The 19114-nt window shown below is 40.7% G+C and overlaps 2 protein-coding genes across 3 annotated transcripts in view; one reads left to right on the forward strand and one right to left on the reverse strand.

Moving 5' to 3' along the window:
* The window catches only part of rims1a (regulating synaptic membrane exocytosis 1a), a gene marked incomplete at both ends in the record, with an annotated part of 116490 nt that overhangs the window by 70649 nt on the left and 26727 nt on the right, over window positions 1–19114 (reverse strand). For both annotated transcript variants that reach the window (XM_083988492.1, XM_083988491.1), the window contains 2 exons: window positions 9695–9706; window positions 12952–13162. In XM_083988492.1, coding sequence (XP_083844618.1) covers window positions 9695–9706; window positions 12952–13162 — 223 coding nt within the window. The remainder of the gene's footprint in view (window positions 1–9694; window positions 9707–12951; window positions 13163–19114) is intronic.
* The window catches only part of asrgl1 (asparaginase and isoaspartyl peptidase 1), a 122242-nt gene that overhangs the window by 63566 nt on the left and 39562 nt on the right, over window positions 1–19114 (forward strand). The gene's annotated exons all lie outside the window — the stretch shown is intronic.

Here is a 19114-nt window from a genome sequence, read left to right on the forward strand (position 1 = left end):
TCAGGCTTTTCTACAGCGCTGCGCCCAACACAAAGCGGCACAAAGCCATAATTCCTTGTAGGCTCGGATCGATACATACATTTGCAAAAGTATCAGGCACGTAGTAAGATTATTCCTGAGATATTTTTTGCCTTCATTTGATAGTTCATTCCTCTCAAGGTGCTAACTCTGTCAGCCATGTCGACCCACAGAAAAGTAAATGAGTGTAGGTCTATGGATCTGTGACGCAAATCTACACAAACATGACACAGATGTGTCTCATTAACACCTCCCACAGGGAAAACTCTCACATACACAACTATGACATGAGCGTGGAGGAAAGATATATGAACACAGCTTCCATCATCTGTGAACATACTGAGTCCCCAACATCACATGTCTACAGGTAAAACTCTCAACAAAAGTGGACCCCACCTATTTTGATTGTACTCCATGACTGACAGTATCACATGGATGTATATGATTGGTGAGTATACAGAACAGGTAATTAGAGTTTTTCTCAGTCGCTTTGGTGCATTTCTCACATCACTATTTACATTTGCATTTCTCAAAACAATCAGTACAAACTGCACAACCTAGTGGATAACCTGCAAAAGTGGGTCACTTGCTCAAAATGGATAGTTCGTCCCTCAAAAGCAAGTATTCATGTCAATGAAACTGTCAGTGTCATCAAAATGAGAAGTCCTGACTCCTGACACCATCATTTATGAACAAGATAGTCAAATAGCTTTGTCATGTTTTCATTATGACAGGTTACTCTGTAAGTGTTTTCCAATGCAAAAAAGTGAGACTGGTGACACATTGTGGTGACACTACCTGCAATGCTCAGGACAACACTGTACACTACTTGTACAGCCATTTGAAAACTAAAGTTACACATTACTGTATTTAGTGGTGACAACTGAGTACAAGACATTGAGTACGTATGTTTCACATTTTTACTGGTCATTGTAACTGAACATAGAGTACTGTATTGTACTGTATCTACATCACTCTGTCAATTGTAGCGATGGAAACAGATTCAGAGATATTGTCATCCTCACTTCATGTCTCTTTCAACCTTGTGGCATTGTTTGCAATCACCACTGCACAAATCTTGTCCCACTGTCAGCTTACTGTAATGCCACACAATGACAGTAGTGCAATGCAGATTGTTTAGCGCTGAATTACTGTCCAATACTATACATACGAAATGTTTGAATAATTGAATTTACATTGATTCTCCCAACATTTAAAATTAGTTTGACAGATTTTGACAACTAGTTCAACAATTTTGTATGTAATGACTCAAGCAATGAAATGAGGACTATTAGTTTTATAGGGAAAGACTATTCAGCGTTCAGAAGTATAGTTTATTTTGACTGACATGACATAAACAAATGATAATGTTATAAAACAGCAGAGGATTGTATAAAAGTAACTGATACAGTACATGTCCAAAAGCATTTGCAATTTGTTCAGAGGAATGAGAAGTTGCTACCATGACGTGCACACATGACTAATTGTTGTGGAGGTTGAACTAATAGTTATGAGAATTTTAATTCTGATCTGAGAAAAGCACCAAAGCGACTGAGAAAAACTGTAAGTACATTAAAGGTCCTATATTATATGAAGTGAGAGTTCCATGCTTTTTTTCTTATCATAAACTAGCTGGCAGGTCTAGACAGTAAAAGTATCAGTGTGTGCAATTCTCTGACAAAATGCAGTCTGTACGCAAGACATCAGGACTTCTGTAACTTTGTAAAGTCTCAACAAAACAGCCGCTGCCCAAAGTTACTGCCCTGAGTTCTGCCTACGTACCTCAACCCAGAGTCCAGCCTACAGGTCCAGGATTTGGTTTTGAGGGCTCACAGCCTCGCCTCTCCTGACTGACTCCCAAACTTGTCGTTACCAAAGCTAGAGAGAAGCCGAGCTGTTAAACTACACTGAGATGTGCGTCACAACTGTTGGTCATGTTAAATTGAAAGTGGATGAATGTAACTGCTTTAGTGGTAGTAGGAGGCTAGTTTTTTTTTCGGTCATATACACATATAGTGAAAAATCAACAATCAATTCCTTCCAGACCATATTCAATCAAACTTATGAGTCCATAATTATGGCATATGGCGAAAATGAGTAGGCTGGATCTATTGAGCTTGTACCTGCCTACCCTTTAATCCTACTCATGTATTAAGCCTTACAGTAACTAGTTTATGTTTATGTTTATTTTCACGATTATAAAAGCAACAATACAATTTGAATAAAAACTGCTTATCAAGGTCAAAACATAGATATCATAATAGATATTGATAGTAATAATTTAGTCATTGTAGAATATCCTTCATATCCACACAACATTGATGACACTGAATTGGGAATCAAACTGAATCAAGACCTTGTGCATTGGAATTGTGTCGATTAAGGAAATAAGTGGCTATACCCGATCCTAAGAAAAATGAAATATGTTATTTTACTACACAGAAATAATTCATTGAAATCGATCATGAAAATTATAATTAGTTCAAAGCTTATGATGAACTAAACCTCTCCCTCCTCTACATTAAGCCCTGACCAGAATCCTCTCTCGTCATCCTCTACAGGAAAATGCTCTGCTCTAAAACAGAGTATATTTATAAAACCAACATTATATCTGTGGTTAACAGCATCAGTGGGCTGAAAACACCGGTAGAGGCAGCCATGCCAGTAATTCTGCATCAGAATTGGTCTAAAAACAGCAATCTACCAGTGCCGAGCAGTCTGAGTTACAGCCACATAAAAGACACTGAAATACAGCCCTGGACTTTACAATTAGAGAGAAGAGAGGTGTTAGCGAGCGTGAGCATGTGTGTGTGTGTGAGAGAGAGAGAGAGAAACACACAACACTCTCCTCTAGTCTCCCATGAGAGCAGGAATCAAGACTTCAAAAATGGCCTTTCTGTGAGAAACACTTGGCGTCGGTACAACACACACTCATCTCTCCACTAGAGCTCAGCCATCACTGCAGATAATGAGCCCTGAATATCATTAGCACAACACACCAGCACCACACACTGTGTATCGCTAAGCCTATTAAAACTTTATTTATCAATCTCTAACCATCTACTTTCACAAATGTTCTTTGAAAAGCATGGCAGCGCACTCATCACAATCCATTAAGATCATGAAGAACACACCAGACACATGAGAATACATACAGCATATAGTTTCCACTGTTGGTGTTTGTTGAATCTTTTATATTTAAATCCAGTGTGTGAGCATCACCTTGAAGAGTGCTGTGTGTCGGATGTTTTCAAGGGTGCTAAGTTCTTGGAAAACTACAACAATGAGCCACAGCTAGATCAGAACAGGAAGTGCCAGATGGTGCGAATGTATCCAAGATGCAATAAAGACAATAGAAAGTTTAGTTCAACTGCTGTAAAGATGACATTGGAAGACACAGGTACTGTAAAACCCGCCCCCACCCCATCCAACTATACAGGAGATTGTTTCTCACCTGCATTTTATTCTGCAGTCAGCCATCAGAGGAGAGGCTCAGAGCCTCCTCTCTTCTGATTGGCTGACACCACCCTGTGGTCACCAGAGCTGCACAGAGAGGCCTGAGAGAGGAGATGTAAAACTACACTAAGGTCCTTTAAACCACAAATATGAATCAACACTTGAAACTAATCAGATCTGTAATACTGTTGTAGCAGAGACTTTTTCAGTCCACCTTGTGGTACAATAACTAACTTTTTACTAGTAGCACAGTGGAGTAGAGGTATCTGGTACAACTCCACCAGTTAACAAGGTGCAAGGAGAATCCCGGATACTTGAAAAGAACAAAAGGCTCCAGCAACACTTGGGGTGAATTCCAATTCCTATCTTAATCCTCAATCTCAAAAATGTGCACTCCCGCAAAGTGCTAGTGCTGTACCGATTCTCAGAATGTTAAGTTGAGGGATGGCTTTAAGGGCTGTAATCCTCAATATTGAGATTCTCCGACGAATTTTCGTTGCGTATTTTCACCAAACAAAGAAGGCGCAGAAAGCTGCAAAGAAAGCGAGCTACAAAATAGTACTTTCTTTGTTAATAGGGATATAAATATTACGAAAAATAGGAATAGGAATTCACCCTTGGAACAAAAGAAGACAACTTTATTTGACCGACGCGTTTCGGCTCATAGCCTTCATCAGGGTCATCCATAGGAACACAGTGGCCCTAAAATTGAAAATTTAGCAGCGTACACTGTAATTTGACTTGCAAAGAGTCACCCCCTCCACATTTCACCCATGTTAAATAAAATGTGACAAATTTACTGGTTAGTATGAAAATTTAACTTGCACGGTGCCTTTTTGATTATCTCCTATGCTTCCTGAGCCGGTGCATATTCTCATTTGTCCAGGTCATAGTATTTCAAAGGAGGTTAAATCGAAAGCAACTGGACTTAGTTATTTGTCTAGGAAGACGTTTCACCTCTCATCCAAGAGGCTTCATCAGTTCATGTACGCAGCTGACCAGGCTGGGACTGGTCCAACTATCTGGTGTGGAGACTCACTATTTAACCTCTTGTGTGGGCGTTTCACAAGGGTGATGATGTCACTGGTTCTCTTTTGTGCTCCAAGTGCCAACGACAGTAGTTGGAGTGACAGTCGTTGGTGGGAAGTTGGTTTCGACTTCGTTACTGCCCTATTGTGTTCTAACGACAGTTACGAGTTAGTCGTCGTTGCTGCCCTTTCATCCCTTCCCAGGAGACTCAACCATCTAGCCTCAAAGAACAACTACTGTTCACAAGTGGCAAGTGACTCCAACGACTGTCGTTAGAACACAATAGGGCACTAACGAAGTCGAAACCAACTTCCCACCAACGACTGTCACTCCAACTACTGTCGTTGGCACTTGGAGCACAAAAGAGAACCAGTGACATCATCACCCTTGTGAAACGCCCACACAAGAGGTTAAATAGTGAGTCTCCACACCAGATAGTTGGACCAGTCCCAGCCTGGTCAGCTGCGTACATGAACTGATGAAGCCTCTTGGATGAGAGGTGAAACGTCTTCCTAGACAAATAACTAAGTCCAGTTGCTTTCGATTTAACCTCCTTTGAAATCCTATGCTTCCTGTTTCACTCTGTGTGTGTCTTAGCCCCCCCCACACACACACACACACACACACACACACACACACACACACCGTGTACTGTAGAGCAGAGGAGAGACAGGCTGACAACTCGTTAGGTTAAGTGCATAGCAGTTTTCCAAAAAGTGTTATCAATCCCTCTAAAATCAGCCCCCAACATCTGAGAGTCGGGCACAAAATATCAGCATTTTCTAAACACTGGGTGGTGACGGTGCTAACTGCTAACAGCTCTGCTGATACTACGGCCACAAAGACAATCAAAGAGCCAGTCCAGTCAGAGAGGAGCTGTAGTGGTTTAAATATAGGTGGTGACCAGGTAGATTGAAATGAATTTCTCCCTGTGTTAAACACTGTCTGCAGTGCTACCTACACTTATAGACAAGTTGTCAAGTAAGTCTGCAAAAACATCACAGCAATCACCACAATTCACCAAAGACCAGGCAAACTACAGTATCTGCTGCCAGATTTTCATGTGAGGGGCGTGCATTCATTAATTAATTCACTATTGTATTTTATTAGTTTAACGTATGCCATTTTACTAGCTGTATATATTTATGGACATATCTATGCTCTCATTTATTGTCAGATTTATTATACCTTTTATAATTGTATTTATTTTACTTAATTTTATGGATTATCTTTTATTCCTTAGCTTTCATTTTTGTTTTTATTTGTTTTTAAATAACCTCCTGTGTTTCCTCATTACCAAGTGATGATAGCGTTTCCTCAGTTTGCTCTAGTTTTAACAGCTCCCTGTCACAAAAGCCCTGTGGGATGACGGATGGGTGGGAGGGGCTGGGGGGTTAGGGGGTGGTACAGTATGTCTTTCATGTCTCTGTATACGTATGTAAAGCATTTTAACAATGAATGCATGAAAAGTGTCTAAGATCTAAGTCCAACTTCTTGAAGGTGAAATAAAAGTGAAGATAAACTCCAGTTGACCTGTGTGTGACATATGAGCAGGTCGTGACCTCAGAGGAGAAAGTGCAGTAGACAATACAATACACTGATAGACTACATATCATTGAAGGCCAGAATTAGCTTTGCCAACACTTTCACTTAACTTTGAGTGTTTAGTTTGAGTGGAGTGGAGTAACTTTGCACTTTTGGACCACCGTGCCAGGCAAGATTAATCAATCCCCAAGTAATTAAATGAATCCATGTCAAACAGTAATTCAAGCTCGGTCTGCTGTCCAGCTATACAGTCAGTGCTACATAAGGGCTCCATTCTGCCAAACTTTCTTCTTTAGAGCCAGTGATTGTTGTAGCAAGCTTCAGCAAGGGAGTGAGACGGCTATGTACAGCACACCAAAGCACTCTTGGACGGGCCATGGCGTTCAGGCCCAGCCAAGTATCATCAAAGTGGCTGTTTGGCAGCTGCCCTGAGGGAAGGCAGCCAAGGCCAAGTAGGGTTCTAAACCTGACACAACCACACAAGCAGAGGAAGGTGTTAAATCCATGTCCACCAGGGATGCTTCTGCATCACCATCATGTCAGGTGATTGTGCTTAACTTTTGTTTAACCAGGGAACATGATGATGAGGAAGCCTCCTTCACAGCAGTGGCCACAAACCCAAGGCAAACACCACTCCATCTGTCCGTCTCTGCAGAGATGCTTATTGTGGCTGCAGCGGCAGCAAGGACACATTATTGAATTAAAAAATAAATTATACTTTCACTTTCTTGAATGTCCCATATTCTACACTTCTTTGTGTTTTATTTGAAGTGTTGATCCATAAGAATATATATTTTTAAATCTTGCTTTGTTGTGACATCACAAAGTTACAGAAGTCCTGACAGATGATTTTAAAGCTCAGTTTCTAAATACAGTCTGTGTGTATTTCTCTGTGGATTGAGCCTTTGATACTTTAACAGTATCAATATAGAACCAAGACGAGACATGGAAATGTACCTGAGTTTACCCGTGACCTGTGACCTTGAAGTGTTTTGTATTACATTATGTGTGTCTTATGTGTGTTCATTTCTGTTGTACTTTGTAGTTTGGCCTTGGTGTCTCGCACTCTCTCTGTGTTTCCACAGATCCACCGGAGCTCCATCTCTCTGCACCAGCCGGCAGCCGCCACCTGCACCCCTTTTTTTTTTACTGTACTATGTACAAGTGCTAAATGCACAGGTTTTTTGTTTTGCAAGAGGAGAAGATGAGAGACGACAGGGTGAAGGAAGAAAGGATGAGGGAGGGAGGGAGGGATGAACTGGGAAGAAAAAAGAAGAAGGAAGGAAAAGGGGATGAAATGGATGTGGAGAGGGAGGGAGGAGGGTGAAAGAAAGGGAAGGAGAGAAGTGCTACAGTGTAAATGCACAGGTTTTTTGTTTTGCAACATGCATTTAGCTACAGTGAACAATAAACATTTATTTCTACAGCTTCATGTGCTGAGCATTGTGTTTTCTATTTTTCTATGTAGTGTTTAGTGACTGCTCAGTAGTGTTTTTAATTTTGATTGACTCGGGGCACGATTTGACAACATAGTTCAGTTTTAGGCACAGATTGAACTGTTTTGAGGTGAAAGTTTGGTTTTGCAAGAAGAGTCTGAGGTTTTGTGAATGTAGCTTGAAAATTGGGGTTTGTGTTCACAGGTTAGAGAAAATGAGAGAAGCTTTCGAAAAATGTGTCTTAGCAATCGAGAAAAACTGTAATAGGAACAGAGCAAAACTGTTAAAGACCATGGTATCATTAAGCTTCAGTGTTATTGGTTCAGATCTGAGTAATTGAGAAATCAAGAGAATATATTTGCTATTTGTTGCGATGTAAAAGTTCTCACACATTTCATCTCACCACCTCTGGTTGAGACAGTTTTCTGTGAATGATACACTCTCACTGTTTCCAGTCGAGGGCAAACCTCTCCCTCTCCCTCTCACTCTCACTCTCACTCTCACTCTCACTCTCTCTCTCTCTTAATCACTGGAAATATTTAGATAAAGTTATACAGACAGAGTTGTAACTTTGTCCAATTTACAACCAAGTAGCTCACTGTCCATCTGTTGTTATGTCAGGTGTGTTTTGTTAGCTGCATCCTAGAGCCAAAACAGAGTTCATTACATTGTATAAACATGCCTCAATATAAAAACCATATCTTGTTTTCAGAAAATCTCATCTCAGTTTAGAGCAACCAGGACTTGTAAACTGGAGTTGAAGTTTCTGATCATTCTCTGTTAGCGCAATTACACCTGCACATACACACTCTACAGCCTGGCTACAGTTACTGCACAGTATGATCATATGCAGTGATTTGAGTTGTATTTTAGGTTGGCTATATACTATGGGACTTAGCTTAGTCAGTGAGAGAAAGCTGTGTCTGTGACAAATGTTTCAGAAATGCACAGATATTGATCAGTGTTAAAAAAAAAAAAAAAAAAAAAAAGGCAGAATTTTTTTTGCCACCTCTTCCCACATGGTAGGGTTTCACTTGCTAGATCTAAAACTGTTGTGGTCTGGCTACACACTCTCCCTCTCAGGTCCTGCTTGTTTCCTGTGTGAAGCTACATAAATATCAGCACAGATTGTTTTAATCTAGCTGTGAGAATATTTATTTTTTGCATCTCCTTACAGTAAATGATTGGAGGTCATGTGAGGTTGATCATTTTGTACCCATCAGCAGCATATATTTAACCCCCCCCCCCAGTGTTTTATTTGAAGTGATGATCCACAAGAAGATATATTTGAGGTTTTAAGAACCGAAGTTCATGTCTGTGCAATTTCAATTTGTAAATCTCCTCTCTCAGGCTTCTCTCTGGAGCTCTGGAAACAACAGTTCAGACAGCCAATCAGGCGAGATGAGCCTCTGACTCTCCCTGGTGATTGGCTAAATATTTTCTGAGTAATCCCATAAAAAATAGAGCAGATTTCATGTAAAATATATAATATGAAATACCAAATCCTGCTTGATTGAATTGTGGCTCCAGGTGGGCGGGGCTACTGGGATCACAGCAATGACAGCTTTGTTGTGACATCACAAAGTTACAGAAGTCCTGACAGATGGGTTGAAGGCTCAGTTTCTGAATACAGCCTGTGTGTATTTCTCTGTGGACTAAGAATTTTCAAACTTTCACTGTTAATATAGAACATAGACCCAGTTCTGACCCGTATGTCATCTTATGAAACAATATTTAATTTACATACACCAAGCAGTCACACAGGGGTTTCAAGGTGCAGAGCTTGAGCCAAATGAACCTATAAAAGACAACTGTTAAAACCTTTCTGAGTAAAAAAGCAATCATCACACACCTGTTCAACCAGATTTGAGGAAAGCTACATTTTAAACTTCCCCATCCACCATTGTTTGTTTGAAGCAAGCACACTGCACTTGCACAACCTACTGTGTGTAGACTACAGCTTCGTTTGCTGCAGACTTTTATAAACTTGTAACAACAGCTGCCTCTCCCTTTATACAATATGAGACCTATATGACAGTAACAGACACATGGGCAGACAGACAGGCTGATTCACACATGGTATATGGTTCAGGTACATTCACACATACAACCATACATACGTACTGTCTGAACCCATTAAGCTGGATTGTCTTAAAGGTTGCAGGCAGAATTATGTGGTTCAGAAAAGAAAAAGGAAGCACAGCACTCACCACTTTGTCCTGCTGCAGCCCAGTCAGCCATCCATGTATAATGAAAAGAGAGACAGAGAGAATTTGAGCAAAGATGATATCTGAAAGCATGGCAATGATCCCACAGCCCGACCACTAACAAACACTGCAATACACATATATTGTATGAAGACGTATATATGTGTATATTTCAGAATAACATTGCAGGTTATGAACAGAAAAGGAAAAAAAAGGTACAACTTTGAAATGCCAGATTCAAGGTGAAATGCTTCAGGTCTGTGTGTTTAAGGGACAAAATGAAATGGAAGTGAGTTTATGACTTACTAATGATGCATGGTTAACAGAGAGCAATGTTAACATGGTGAAAGAAGACAGAATGTAAATCACATTCACAAATGCTTTGTCTTCAAAACTAAAGCTGTGAGAGAGTTGAATGAAGAGATGGATGGTGCGCTCATGTTGTGTTTTACAGACTTCAAACTGGGTGGTGACTAGTCTTTTTAAACACAGATGTGAGAGTAAACACATAACAGTCTGTAAAATTGAAAATGCTAACCTCAGTCATTAAAGCTGATTAACACATGTTTTGTTTAAAGGGTTAGTTCAACATTTTGGCAAACTGGCCCATTGCCATAATCCCTATAGTGTTAGGAGTAGGTTCGTCACCTTTAATTGTCGGTGAAAACTATTTTAAGAACAGCAGAGCAGAGCCGCGAGCTGCTCAGAGCTACGCTACGGAGGCTAATGGGATTTCTTGCTTTCCCTCATCAAACTCATCAAATACACAATCCAACAACTCAAAAACGCTCTGGTGGACAAGTTGTGACCTGCACATTCACCACGCTATGAGATAATAACACAACGTTATGAGACAGAGTTGTTTTTGAGGCAAATGCAGAGACTGCTTGCCAAAAACCTGCGGGACGCACATCGGCGGTTTTGCATGAATTTACCGCGAAAACAACTCCGTCTTATAACATTCCGTTATTATCTCATAGTGTGGTGAATGTGCAGGTTACAACTTGTCCACCAGAGTTGTTGGATTGTGTATTTGATGAGTTTGATGAGGGAAACCAAGAAATCCCATTAGCCTCCGTAGTGTAGCTCTGAGCAGCTCACGGCTCTGCTCCGCTGTTCTAAAAATAGCTTACACCGACAATTAAAGGTAACAAACCTACTCCTAAAACTATAGGGATTATGACAATGGGCCAATTTGACAAAATTTTGAACTATCCCTTTAACAATTCAGACTCAAACGGAGGCTAAACAAAACTAAAGAGCTAGACAGAAATAGTTTGTCAGCTCATCACTCCATCATCACACAACACTGTAAAAAAAACTATCATCAACCTCTTCATTTAAGATCCCAGAGAGGAAGTCAATACACACATTCATTTCTTTCACCACAACCATTGCTGCCACTTTTCCATCCATCCATCCATTTTCTTCCGCTTCATTTAAAGACTATATGAGAATATCTCCAATATTCTAATAATCAAAGATACATGGTACCATTAATCAATAATTAAAGTTTCATACCAATGATCCTTTCAAAATGTTTTTCCTGTGTGCACATTTGTACATTCACCTTTCAACCTTCTCCCACTGACTGCAGGTGCTGCCCACAACACACACACAACACAGCACACACAACACCGGAGCCTCAGCTGAACTCTCCCCATGTCAGCCACTCACTAATTAGGATGTACTTTTGTGTGTGTGTATGCGCTGTTGCGTTTGTGAGGTCATTAAATGCCACACCGGTGATGTAGGGGAGCACAAGGGGGGGGGGCAGGACGACTCACCTCCCAATACACACAAACACAAACACACACACACACACACACCTACACCTACACCCTGCTGCGTGTGTATAGGCCACCTCCGGACCCCTGGGAGACCCAGACCCCCCCTCAGTCCACAGCTCAGTCTAATGCCCAATTAACCTTTACCAGCTCCTGCCTGGGTCACACACACACATACACACACACACGGGCATAGATCACATTCACACACATGGTTGGACGCATTAACACACACTAACACACATGAGATCTAATATACAGTGTACACATCCACAGCTTACTATATAGACACGTAAACACACCTACACACCTGAGACACAGTGCAGTCCTGTACAGCTGCAGCTGCATGCTATAAGGCCATGTGTGTGTGTTGCAGCTCGGACTGATCCATAGAAATGAACACTATCTGCCCCTACAAACATGTTCATTGTAAACGGGTATAAGGCTGAGGGAAACACAACTCAATGTCAGTCATTTCCATTAAGAACAATTCATTCGTGTGTGCACAGAGATTTCAACTGTCAGTTCACACTGCTTGAAACAACTCTTAAAATGTGTTTAAATGAATTCATGCTGATAGAAAATATTCCAGTGTTTATCCAATACATACAATACATTGCAGTCTATTGTACATAGTCCTCATAATCCTGCATTTATTTCAGTAATTCTACATCCATGTATTAATTCATCTCTATGAATTCACATGCTTATAGCTGAGCTCATTTCTTTTCTTTTACTTTTATTTGCTCTTGCTTTTAACAGTGTTTGTTTTTGTTCTGTTTTATGCTTCTCTTTAAAAAAAAAAGTTTTGTCTTTATGTAAAGCACATTGAGTTGCCTTGGTATGAAATGCCTCTATAAATGATGTGTCTGTATGTTAATGAGGTGGGACGATTCAGGGACGAACCTGAATGTAAAACCTGATTGGTCAGACTTTGATCAATTCAGCTCTGGTTACTAATGTAACAAGTTGTGTTAATTGGGGACGTTAGTGCCACCAACCAACACATTTTTTTTTTTTTTTTTTTGTACATTTTTGGATTCACTTGTTGTTGTTTTTTTTTTTTTTTTTTTTTTACAATATATTCATTATTTTATTGATTAAATATGATTATTCATAGATTTTTTTTTTAAAAAGGACGGATAAAGCTTTTCCTGGATTTTTTTTTCTGTCATGCAAATTTACAAAAACATATTATTTATGTTAAAAGCCTTTCTCATTTTCTAGTAATTTTGTTACAAAGCCTTAACTGTTATGTCAGCTCTATAATAAATCTTCATGAAGGTTATAATGTTCACATGAGACTTTCAGAGGCAGTCATTTCAGAAATATTAATGTGTATGATGGATGCTGTTAGTAAAGCACTGTATGTTGTTTCTGAATGATAAGAAAATATGGCCTTTATTTTCCACAGTGATTTTCACAGTGTGAACATGAATGAGAGAGAGCAGCCAGGCCAGAGAGTTGTCTTACCGTGTTGGACCGTAGAGATACCCGACCCCCACAGCGGGCGCAGAACTTGGTCTGGCAGTACGAGCACAGGTTCCCACAGCCGTCTGCAAACTTGGTCTTGTGGCAGATGCCGCAGGTTGGCGCGTCGTCCCGGTGAACGCCAGAACCCGCCGCCGCCGAGGCCTGCCGGATCACCGTCTCCCTGTAGCTGGACAACTGCTGCTGGATGCCTCTGGAAAGAATCAAACAGGGTCCAAACATGAGGACTTTGGGAAAGTTGGTTAAAAATATGCAGAGTGGAAATTCACAAACTTTCTAAACTTTTTTTTTTGTTTTCTGAAATCAGCAAACTGGCAAGCACAAAGCAGTGCAGAGGTGAGAACAGAAGTGTGGTTTACAGTTCTCTCTCCAGCTCTCACTTGTTCACTCATGAATTTCATCAATTTCTTGTCACTTTCTATGTGTTTATAGTGCAGCATGACAACTATGAAGCAGGACAAACCAATTTAAAACGGTCTCGACTCAACTTAAAGGAATAGTTCAACATTTTGGCAAATTCTCCTATTGCCATAATCCCTATAATCATAGGACTAGGTTCATTACCTTTAATTATCGGTGCATGTTTTTTTTAAATCTGCGGGGCAGAGCCGTGAGCAACAATGGAGGTGAACGGTACAGGTCCCCTGTCCTTCATCAAACTCATCAAATACACAATCCAACAACTCCAAAACGCTCTTGTGGAGAAGTTGTGATCTGCACATTCACCATGCTATGAGATAATCATGTATACTGTAATTATGTAACATTAAACACACATGAAGCAAATACTCAGAACTACTTGTGCTTTTGAAATCACTCCACCCAGGAGCCATTTCTGGAAAGTAGTTATGCATTTGCTTTGAAAACAACTCTGTCTGGTAATGTTACATTATTATTTCATAGCGTGTGATCCTCACAGAAGCTGTCACCTGTAATGACAGATTCCAGAGTCTTTGAGTCGCCCCTTCCATGTTTCACCAGTGTGGTTGCAAATGCGCAATGAAAATCTTACTTGCACTGTTTCAAATTCTAGGGGCAAAATGCCCCCAAGTCTGGAGCCTGCTAGTATCTATGAATGTCTGTTCATATTGGTGAGATTATGGGTCACTCTGGACCACAGTGGTGGAACAATCATAAAGCCGGTGACAGCAGGAGAACTCTGCAGGATGCAGGAAAGTTATTGTAGTTCATCCTCTTGGGATCTTCTGCAAAATCTTTCTTAGAAAGTTGGCTGTCATAAAGTGAAGTGATCACCAACATCATAGGGATTCATGCTCTACCAACCATGAACTTTGTCCAAAATGTCACAGTCATCCATCTAATCATCGTTGAGACATTCTGGACCCAACAAGGACCGACTGACCACCAACTCCATTTCTATGTGTCCAAGAATGTAAAGATAAACTGAAATGAATGATGTCTCCTCCTGCATGAGGTCATCTCTTAGACAAAACCACAACTCCTTTCTATTCTTTTGCTCCAATTATTTTTTTATTGGAAAATGATAAATAAATAAAGTAAAGGGAGGAGAAGTGAAGTGAAACCAGAAAGTTAAGGAGACCATCGTTGCATTACGTCCAGTCGATAACACTGTTCCCTGCGCTGTTTCTTGGTGCAATCAGCTCTGTTGTGTCTGCTGTTGTTTCAGGCCGCTTTGTCGACATAAAAACTCTTCGGATCGATATGAGAAATAAAGGGGAAGAGTATTGGTTTTATCTAAGGCGTTACAGTATGTTGATTAACTGGATTTCACACAGTGGAGATTGAGGAGAGAGCAAACAGAGGGGAAACAGACCAAAGAGGGAAATGAGGTGATGGGCTGAGAATCACAGGAGGAGAGGAGACACATGGGTTTCTTATCTTGTGTGGTCAGGGTAGTTATCCTCACTTTCATTTGAGGAGGAAGATCAGTTCAAATCACAGAGCCCTCCCTTCTCCACCCTTCCCTCCATCCTCAGATCAAGGAAACAAGTTCAGATCACTGTGGTCGTCTTTATGAGGCTCCTGCAGGAGGTTGGTGGTTCAATAAGAACCTCCAGACCAGATACTGTAGTATGGCCGAGATATTGAATTCTAAATTGCCTTTAATGTATAATCTGTGTGTGAGTGTGTGGGGTAGAAAAGCACAATACATATGGAGGATATAATGTGTCCAGGTGGATCAACTTGTAGCACACATTTGATTTGGGCTTGGTCCTTTAGCTACATGTTATCCCCTCACTCCCCCCCAGCTTCATGTCTTTCTCATCTGTATTTCTAATAAATAAATAAATTATGTGTGCAAATTGAAATCTTTGCTGTCCATCTATTACAGTAAAAAGAGACAAAATGTGGTTATTATTATTATTATTATTATTATTATAATTATTATTATTATTATTATTATTATTATTATTATGTAAAGAAAAAGTAACCCTCACTTGCATGATATCACTGCCTTAGACTCCAAAAATCCAAAAGGAACATAGGTAAAGGAGTCAGCTACATCCACTATCAGGCCTCTTTACTAATCATCACGGCAAAGTGGAACAAAAAACCCAACCAACCAAGTTACCTGCCATCAAAATGAAGCAGCACTAACTATCTCAGCTGAGATGAGATGAGGAAAACAGTGATGGTGTACACACTGAGCCTGAAACAGGTCGACACAGACAAGTCTGGCTACCAAGAGAAGACAGGCTGTCCAGAAATCCTCCCATAAATGAGATTAAACTTCCTGCCATCTTGGGAGAAAGCAGCAACTCTTGGCTCTAAAATGTGTATCTGCTGGCCACACCTCCTTCACTCTACTTTGTTCAATCATTTTGTGCTAGTGTATACGGTTAGTGTACAGAGGAGGATGAGAGGAGGAGAGGATGAGGAGAGGAGAGGAGAGGAGAGGAGAGGAGAGGAGAGGAGAGGAGAGGAGAGGAGAGGAGAGGAGAGGAGAGGAGAGGAGAGGAGAGGAGAGGAGAGGAGAGGAGATTGGCACATGGAAATCTATATATCTGTCACAAAGTTAAAAATTGTGTACCACAAGTTTAACAGAACAAATACACAATGTAAAATATGGCAAACAGATTGATTCATGTTAGATAAAATTCTCTATGTTATGCATTTGGCCATATTTCCATCACAAAGCTCAGTAAAGTTAAGTATAGGAAACAATAAGAGAAGCTAAATAACAAATATACAAACCAAAGAAACGCTACATGACAAACACTAAACATCAAATAAACCACTTTTCCTCACAGTCAGATGAACTGTGCTCTGACATTCTCACATCCAGCCGCACTCCGTCATTCAATCTGCTCAAAAAAAAAGTACAGAGCGTTTAACCTGCTGTGATATTTATAGCGCTGAATATAATTTGCTGTGGCTGCAGTACAGTACTTACAGACTGGGAGTCAGCGGTAAAGCTTCCTCCCCCATCAGCTCAGCCCCTCAGAACTACAAATCCCAGCAGTGTAGGCCAGAGAGAAAGGAAGTCCAAGATCCAGTCATCTGATAGACGCCACATCGCTCCTCTGAGTGTAACAAGACAAACTGTTCCTGCAAATACACGCTGAAGAAAACCCTCCAAGGACCCAGTGGGTGAAACACAACCTGCCCCTGGAAATGTTAACACCTGCACATGCACACACACACACACACACACACACACACACACCTCACCCTATCTCCTCTCTTGTAATCCCTACACACACAAAAATGTGCTAACATACACACATTTTGCAAAATAACACACACACACACACATACAAATCCACTGTTGATGACATTAAATGCACACAAACACACACACTTCCTGAGAGCAATAGCCAAAGGTCACAGAGAGGTCACCTGCTGCTGCAGCACGGCAGGATTTACTTCCTGATCCACGGCTCTGGCTGTGTTGGTCCCAAACCCCCGGCTCTGCTCCACAGCCTAATAGAGTTGGAGTGTGAGCTTGATATATGGAGCCAGGGTGATTGATTATATGTTTATTGTGGGCTTGATCAATACTACATTGGTTGTCCATGGGAAGCCTCTGAAGCTGAATTGAATCTGGCGATTTTTGGATTTGAAAGCGGGGAGCTGCTTTTAGTTTTTATTAGGCCGTGGTTATCGGTGTCCTGTGTGTTATTTCAGAGGCATTATTGTTGATGATAGGTGGCTTTAATCCAAAATAGCTTCTATTGGTATTAGGCTTAATAAATCCATGTCGGCTGGATGTTAACGACTCAGTATTAAATGCACAGAGGGGCTGAGTGCATTCCCTCCGTCCTTGTTGTCATTGTCTTACTGGGTTCATCGAGTCCGCTGCCTCTTCCTGATTTGGTTCCTGTTCCTTCTGTGGCTCTTCTGCCTTTTAAAGCAACTTTGTCAGGCCACACACACACTGCATCCAGCAGTCACAAGTGGTGCATTAGGTGCGTTAACCAGGCATGGCAGCTGCTTGTAGCATCTAGCCTTTAGCACTGTGCTACGTGACTGTTAAAGGGATATTCGGGCATAAGTTGAACCCATGGTCTGGCGCACTGTGTGGCCGAGTAGAACACCTCCTCCAGAGATCAAGTTTGCCACCCGCAAACTTCTCTAGTTGTAGCGACTTCAGCACAAACAAATCAAAAAAGCCACTCATAGCCACAAATGGCTTGTTTCTAATGAAAAGAGACGAAAACCGAAGTCACCCACTCTTCATCTTTTGTTGGATTTCAAGTTCAAGTTCAAAGTGTTTATTGTCATATGCACAGTGGAAAGGTGAGTTTCCCTGACAATGAAATTCTTACTTTGCTGTCCTCGTCATAGAAGCCAGCAATTAATAAAAAGAGCAATTACAAAACAACAATAGTACAATACAACAACAATGAGCAGCAATAATAATAATAATAAAAGAATAATTCTAGAGCGGAGCGAGCAAACACGTCTGCCACGGAGGGCGCCATCTTTTTTTGATTGGCGGCTGGCAGCTTCTGAGCATTATCCCTGGGCCTGGGTTAATCTTACGCCAGAATATATATATATATTTTTTTTTAAAGGTACTTTATTTGTCACATATACAGCTAGTACAGTGAAATTCTTTCTCTGCATTTAACCCATCCTTGAGGAGCAGCATATCACCTTTAACCTCACAAGTGTCCAGAACTGTGATAATATAAACCAGTGTGCAGTGTCCTGGTGTTTTAAGTCTTGAAAACCACATAGCAGCATGCTAACACCTTAAAGGGATAGTTCACCCAAAATTCAAATCCTCCGTGCCTTCTCTGAGTTACGGGGGGGTCTGCGCAGCAGTATTTGTCCATATAATGGTTGTCAATGGATACCAACTTTCTTTGTCCAAAAAGACACACCAAAAAACATCCAAATACCTCCATACTCCTCATCTGTAATGTCCCTCTTGTATTGAAGCCCCGACATGAGAAATTGTTCCGCCGGTCAGTGCAAATCACGCGAGATTTGCACTGACACAGGAAGAGCAGTGAACTGAGACACTGGGAGCTTCCGCTACAAACAAGCTTAAAATATAGACTTATTTAATTTTTTTCGGAACCATTTCTCATGTCGGGGCTTCAATACAAGAGGGACATTACAGACGAGCAGTATGGAGGTATTTGGATGTTTTGAAAGTTGGTATCCATTGACAACCATTATATGGACAAATACTGCTGCGCGGACCCCCCCGTAACTCAGAGAAGGAACGGAGGACTCTGAAAATTCTCACAGCCCTTAGTTGACATGAGGGTGAGTAGATAATGAGAGAAATTTGAATTTTGGGTGAACTATCCCTTTAATCCTTATGGACCTATGATAACCCATCAATGCATCACATGTCAGTGGATAAAACAAAGAACAGACTCTGTATACTATACAGTATACATAATATTCCAGACTGTGTCTAATGCTAACTGGACAGCAGTCTGGATCAAAGCTTGGAAAAGTAAAGGTAGATTCAGATGCATATTGAAGCATCCTGAGAAATAATACGTTGATGAGTCTTCTTTTTCTACTTACGTTGTGATGTCACTAATGTGCAAATTATTGTGCAGGATTATAACAACTAGATTCAAATAGTTTGATGTAGCACTTTTCATACAAACATCTGGCCCAAAGTTCTTCATTAAATCAGCACCTTTCAAGACTTTACAATCCAATAAGACAGTAAGTCAGTAGCTACATGCAGAAG

This window comes from Trachurus trachurus (genome assembly GCF_905171665.1).
Source record: "Trachurus trachurus genome assembly, chromosome: 15".
NCBI lineage: Eukaryota > Metazoa > Chordata > Actinopteri > Carangiformes > Carangidae > Trachurus > Trachurus trachurus.